At 40.2% G+C, this 6,305-nt stretch overlaps 1 protein-coding gene across 1 annotated transcript; it reads left to right on the top strand.

Moving 5' to 3' along the window:
* Window positions 1-1,907: 1,907 nt before the first annotated feature.
* On the top strand, window positions 1,908-5,972 carry LOC142396146 (uncharacterized). The gene is made up of 5 exons (XM_075478691.1): window positions 1,908-1,987; window positions 2,079-2,396; window positions 2,482-2,572; window positions 4,102-4,159; window positions 4,528-5,972. The coding sequence occupies exons 1-5, from the start codon at window positions 1,912-1,914 to the stop codon at window positions 4,630-4,632; spliced, it is 648 nt and encodes a 215-aa protein (XP_075334806.1). The 5' UTR covers window positions 1,908-1,911; the 3' UTR covers window positions 4,633-5,972.
* The last annotated feature ends 333 nt before the right edge of the window (window positions 5,973-6,305 follow it).

Here is a 6,305-nt window from a genome sequence, read left to right on the forward strand (position 1 = left end):
TGGAGATTGAGGGGAATTATGCCAGTAGAGCACACTAAGTCCAAAGTGTGGCTTTTAACGTGTGTGGGACCATGTACATGCTGTGTGATGTTTAAACACTCAAGGATGGATAAGAACTCTGTTGCAAAAGGGCAGCTATGTGAGTCCACATGAATATTAAAATCACCCAAAATGATGGTGGATGGGGACATGGGGCAGACAGTGGTGAGTAACTCAGAGAGAAACCCACTGTTGGCTTTGGGAGGGCGGTACACAAGTACAACCTGTAGCTGTGCAGCCCCTGTCATCACAAAGTGCACGCATTCGAAGGTGCTGGAGTTCATGGGGAGTTCTTTGACCATAATGTCTGAGTTGTAAATGACAGCCAGCCCACCACCACGGCCCGCGGAGCGAGGCTTTTGGATGTATACATAGCCTGGGGGAGTGGCCAGATTGAGAGAGAAAAAATCCTGCTGATTTTGCCATGTCTCGGTCAGACACATGAATTGGAGATTTCTCTCAGTGATTATGTCATGGATTAATTCTGCCTTGTTGTTTAATGAGCGAGTATTAAGGAGCATAAAGTTTGCCGTCTTTATGGTGGACATATCAGAAGGACCAGGTATGAGAGCACAAGCCAGGGGACGCATGTTGCCAAGCTCTGCGTGACGTTTGTTTTGATGACGTCGCGACAAGGAAGTATGGCATCGGACTGTAGAGACAGTCGGAGTTGTATTAGGGAAGAAGTTGAGAGATCACTGGAGGTTTTCGAATCAGACCTGATCGCAACCAAGGGATAGTAACAAGGACAAAGTCTCAAATTCAAAACACATTATGAAAACTGAGGTGCACCTTTATATATTTAAGTGGACACTTGGAATAGAATATATTTTACCTCTTCAGTTTTACAACACTGTCTTATCCAAAATTGTATAATTATGCTGACACAGCTTCAACAAGGACAGCATGAAATGAGACTGTCATATTTTCATGTCCTGTAGTACCTACGCTTCACAACACACATGGATACAGTACGCGCTCCACAGAGAGAAAAACAGTTTGGTGTTTTACCACCATTCTAATTTTAGAGCAGCTGACTGTTCTGGAGAACTTTGTCATTTACATGGAATCAGAAACATTTCAGTGTATGATAAAACTTTAAAAATTGCTCTGAAGAGAGCTCTGACCAGCATTGACTATGTCACAATACTCTTTGAAAAAGAGAGGACTCACTGTAAAGATGAATTTAGGACTTTTGGACTATAAAGAATGAACATAGCAAACTACTGAAGGTAACATAAACACTGCCTCTGCTTTATGCCATCATGACTCTGTGAAAGTGAACCATGCACACTGTGCCTTTCCTGCTGACATTTATCATGTGAGTGTCTTGTGAGTGGAAAAAGGTCAGTTGATGTTTAGGATAAGTGGTTTTCATGAGGCAAAGCCAACATAAAACTATCCCACCTAACAACATAAGAGAATCAGCATCGATGACTCTTTGTAATGGTAAATATCGTCATGAGAAGACGAGCTGCTGGGAAGTCTTACTAAACAGTTTGAATCAAAATTTACAAAGTGTGTGCACACTTCTTCTTAAGATGCTGAAGTGGTTTTCCTGTTCTTGGTAATTGCACATTAACCCAAGCTCATCTTATGGTTAAAACAAGAACTACTTGTTGCAGGAATGTGTTTACAACACAATCCTTTTGCCAGCATGTTTTTACATATGACTGTGCTTAAAGTGTCAGAATCTGTGAACTGCATGCTTTTACACAACTTTGTGACTTAAATTTCATTCACAGTAGGTGTGACATGTATCTCAGTCTTAACCTTAGCAAAAGAGCTACTAACCACTTCCCTTTCTCTGTACCTCCTCTGCTTGTACATAAAAAGCGGATGATGAAGTTCCAGTCTAACTGTCGCTGTCAGATGGTCACCATGTTCAGCCTGAGCCGAGCAGCTGTGCTCGTCATTCAGCTGTCAGAGATGTGGCTGGTCTTTGCAGGTACGGAGCAGATTTGTGTTTGTGATGCATGCTTTTATCAGGACTGAAGAAGAGATTTAATGATTCATTGACTGTTTGTTTCAAACTTCAGGAACTGAAGTGACTGATCACGAGAACCTGACGGTGTCCAGAGGAGACTCGGTCATGCTCACTTGCAACATATCCCAGAATAATGCAACACAAATCACCTGGAGCAGTGGCAGATTTAAGTTTGTATATCATAATCAGATTAATCAGACCGTTTCAAACTTCTCCTCTGAAAGAGTGAGAATTGACGCCAACATGCCTACAACGCTAAATATTTTTAGTGCTCAACAAGATAATACAGGACTTTATAAATGTGAGATAACTGACAGGAAAGGTGTCAGACATATCACATGGAATTTAACTGTGTCTGAGAATCATAAAGGTGGGTTGAGCAAAAAGCACGAGTTATTGCCTATTTTGTCAAACCACAAGCTGCGTGAATAAATTAGTGGTTGCTTTTGTTTCAGACATTGTTTTATCAAAGTATGCTGTAATACTACCATCATCTGCTGCCGGATTGCTTCTATGCTGCATCACGTTAGCTGTCTGCCTCTGCCGGTGAGTAATGATTTTCAGCTCCACATCCACAAATATGATCCGCTTAGATTGACTCTTTTCGGTTCCAGTAAAGAGCTGTCAGTAGAACCCGGTCAGCTAATTTCATTGTGAAGCTCTTTCACATTGTCATGATGTGCTTTGCTTTGTAAAGTGTTGCTTTACCAAAATTGACAAATAAATCTTTATTTTTTTTTGTTTTGTTCCCCTGTTATATTGTTGTGCTCATGGCATAATTACTGCAACACTGACTAAGTCAAGACTGATGGTTTCTTTATGTTCAACCACTCATGAAAACTGTTTTATTGTTCTGCCCACTTCTCATGGACCCAGATATATTCACATTATCATGTTCATCAGATGGTTTTACAGCACATTTTAACAACAGGTGCCCCTTGCTGCAAATTGCATTAGTTTGGCATTAGATACTGAAATAAAACGGTGTAGGAAAGGTCAGAAAGTCAATTAGCTTTGCTGGCAAAGACAGTTAAACAGCACAATCCACCCAAAGTTTTATCAAGCCAAATCAACTAAGATGGTAACTGAATGTAATGCACTAAGAGGGTGTTTTAGTGTTTTACAAATTAATCTTTTCATTACCAAAAAAAAGGTGTTATTTCATTTTCTAAACTCACACTACCAATGTCAATTTTTTTTAATGTTTTACATATCTTTCCAACATAATGAGGTGCAAGAACGAAGTTGAGTTTTACACAAATGGCTCTACTTCGAGCTTGAACTGTCCTTTGATATTTTTGGTGGAGTTATTGAGGGAAAATGCTGCATGCACTCGCTGCTTATTGCACTTCTGGTTAGATGTTAAACTGCATTTCGTTGCTCTGCACCTGTACATGTGTAATGCCAATAAAGTTGAATCTAATCTAACCTAATCTAATAAAAAATCTGGTGTAAAATCTGGAGGAAATGCACACAGTGATGTTGTGCTAAATAAAGTTTAGGACCAGAGTTCACTCAGACTATTTTGTGGTTAATTTTCTCTGAATTTGCTGCTACCTGGCATGGGTTTACTTCCTGTATCTAAAAACACACACACACGGTGCACGTTAACCACTCTCAGAACAATGAATCGTCTTATTTGTGTCACTTATACATACATCAACCATTACCTAAAATGCTGGCTACGCAGGGCTTGCAAATTCAGCTCTCTGTAGTTACATGCATGAGCTCAAATTACTTCAGTGCAGCTATGTGACCGGACAACAGAGGGGCCGGAACTGATGACTGCGCAATTTTAACAGTCATGCAAAAGTCAGAGAAAGATTACTGTTAATACCACCTGTACATGTGTATTGTGTTTAAGTGAGGCTTTGTGTTGATGCATGATGTATACATGAAGCAACTGAAAAATAAGAATTTGCCGTGGTTCTGCTACAAATATGACTCAAATGAATTGACGGTTTCTTTAAATAGTCGCTTGTACTCACTATGAGAGCTTACTCAGGCTCAAAAAACATGGTTTTACTGGGTTTAACTGGGAAGTGCTAAGATCGGTCACTGCTTTATCTCTGCAGAAAATGCTGGACCAGAACACAGATTCAGGATCCTGTGCAGTCTCAGGCAGAAGGAGAGGTCAGAAGAACTTTTCAATGTTTCATCCATTTCACTGCTGAATTATCTGTCTCAGATGTTGTGTTTTATCTTCTCTTCCTCTACCGACCTTATACTTGTGAATGCATTTTTGTTGCAGTCAGAGCAGAGCCACCTCAGTTACAACCGCTTTTGTGTAGAATGTGTAGAATCTGCTAATGCAATCCTACGGTCATCTCTGACTTTTTGTCTTCCCAGTTCAGTGAGGCCTAGTTTCGAGGCCAGGCCTCGGCACAGTTGCTCTCGTCTGCCTGTCAATAAACTGCCTGATGAGTAGTTCTTCTACCTTCCGCATGTGTCTGCACGAAGGCCAATCGGCATCTAACTGTCACACTATCTTTACTCTGTAGGTGACAACCACACAACTGCAAGATGGCACTGATCGTTGGAGGAACTGCAAACAGAGAAGAGAGTACATGGAGAGGATGAATTCAATCTATGGTCAAATGAACTGAGATGTCATCCAAAGGCATTAAGCAAGATGCGGTTTGAAAGACTTTATATTTTACAGTCACAAAGCATGTTCTTAAAAGGAGAGGCGTTGCAAGGAGGACACAACACAGTAAACACAAATGTCTACATGTGAATGCACATTTCTTCTGACAAATGAGTATCGAATGTTTTTAATACCAACATGTTTTACTGGATGTTGTCCTGTCTGTTCTGCTTTATGAGCTTATCAATGCTATTTCCTAAGATTAACTGTTTTAATGGTCGTGAAGTGACTGATTCACATCAACTGAATGCGAGTCGAGTAGTTTGATTTGAGGTTATTCCAGTAGATGGCGTGTGTGAGTCACTTTGAGTTACTCTGCTGCTCTACACAAGGATTTAACACTATTACAAGGCTATAGTAAGATACTGGAAAACAAAACTGTGAATAAGTTTTCAAGATTTTGTTCAGATTTCTGAACTTTGTGTCACAAGATTCATGTTCAGGACTCCTGCAGAGAAGGAGTGAATGTAAGGTGGCAGATTTGGATCAGTAGCAATGTTACAGAGTCTTGTTATGCAAAGCAAACGAGCCTTTTGGGCAGGCGTAATCTTCTGAGCCACAAGATATGTTTTTTGTGAATAGGCCGGAAAAGGAAAAAACTACTTAAAGTGTCAGAGTAACACACTGGGACAGCTTGTACCTCCACAACGGCTTCAGTATGTGTTGGCATCGGTTACACATGTTTGTGAATCATCCAGCTTCTCCCTCATTGAGTGTAATGATGATGGCAGCAGAGAGCTCTGTTAACCAAAATGTCCCTCAAGTCTTGACTCGGGTTAAGAGCTGGTGATTGTAAAGAACATAGCATGTGATTCACATCATTTTCATCGAACTACGGATCAAACCACACAGTGATTTGGCATGCATTCATTTAGCAGACACTTTTATCCAAAGCAACTCACAAATGAGAAAGCAACATTTAAGCTTGAGTGCAGTAAGAAAGCCTGTTTTACACATTGAGTTCTAAATAAATAAAAGGCTAAAGTGCAAAAGTGATAGTAGGAGCAGGTATGTTATGGTGTTAGAAGAGGTGTTTGGTGGTTTTAGAGGGGAGCACAGTTGAATAGAGATTATGTGGGCATGTCATGCAGTGCTGCATGTTTGTATGTTGGCACCATTCTGTGAAACGGGCTTCCTTTTTCCTGTGTCTGCTCTTGTGGTTATCTGCTTAAATGTTGTTTTGTTTAGTTAAAAAGTTGGCAAAAACTGTGGAACCTGATTAAGAAAGGAAGATATGGAGCTGGGAAAGATGAGATAAAAGGAGACTTTACAGGAGAAACTGACTGGTAATGCAAGGGGACTATATAAACAGCATAGATTCCTACACTGGACCTGATTTCTGACCTCCACCCAGATTCCTACACATTGGAAACTATGTTTTTGGACCTTGTGGATGCACTTTGCATAAGTTTAAAGTTACAAATGCAAGGAAACTCAAGAACACTTGTCCCGTTGCTGGATGTGAGATCTGATAATCAGTAAGCTAGTGTTTTACCAAATTCAGATGGATTGCAGAATCTACTTCCCCTTTTTGTCAAAATTGTCAAAACAAACCTTATTATGTGGCACCCACAATGTCATCATATGCTTCTACATACAATGATAATAAAGCTTTTAAAGATATAAAACTTC

This window comes from Odontesthes bonariensis, chromosome 12 (genome assembly GCF_027942865.1).
Source record: "Odontesthes bonariensis isolate fOdoBon6 chromosome 12, fOdoBon6.hap1, whole genome shotgun sequence".
NCBI classification, from domain to species: Eukaryota; Metazoa; Chordata; class Actinopteri; order Atheriniformes; family Atherinopsidae; genus Odontesthes; species Odontesthes bonariensis.

Coding starts and splice junctions, on each gene's coding strand:
- LOC142396146 (XM_075478691.1), top strand. CDS start 1,912: ATGGTCACCATGTTCAGCCTGAGCCGAGCAGCTGTGCTCGTCATTCAG. Junction 2,573..4,101: donor TTAGCTGTCTGCCTCTGCCG/GTGAGTAATGAT, acceptor TTATCTCTGCAG/AAAATGCTGGACCAGAACAC. Junction 4,160..4,527: donor AGTCTCAGGCAGAAGGAGAG/GTCAGAAGAACT, acceptor TTTACTCTGTAG/GTGACAACCACACAACTGCA.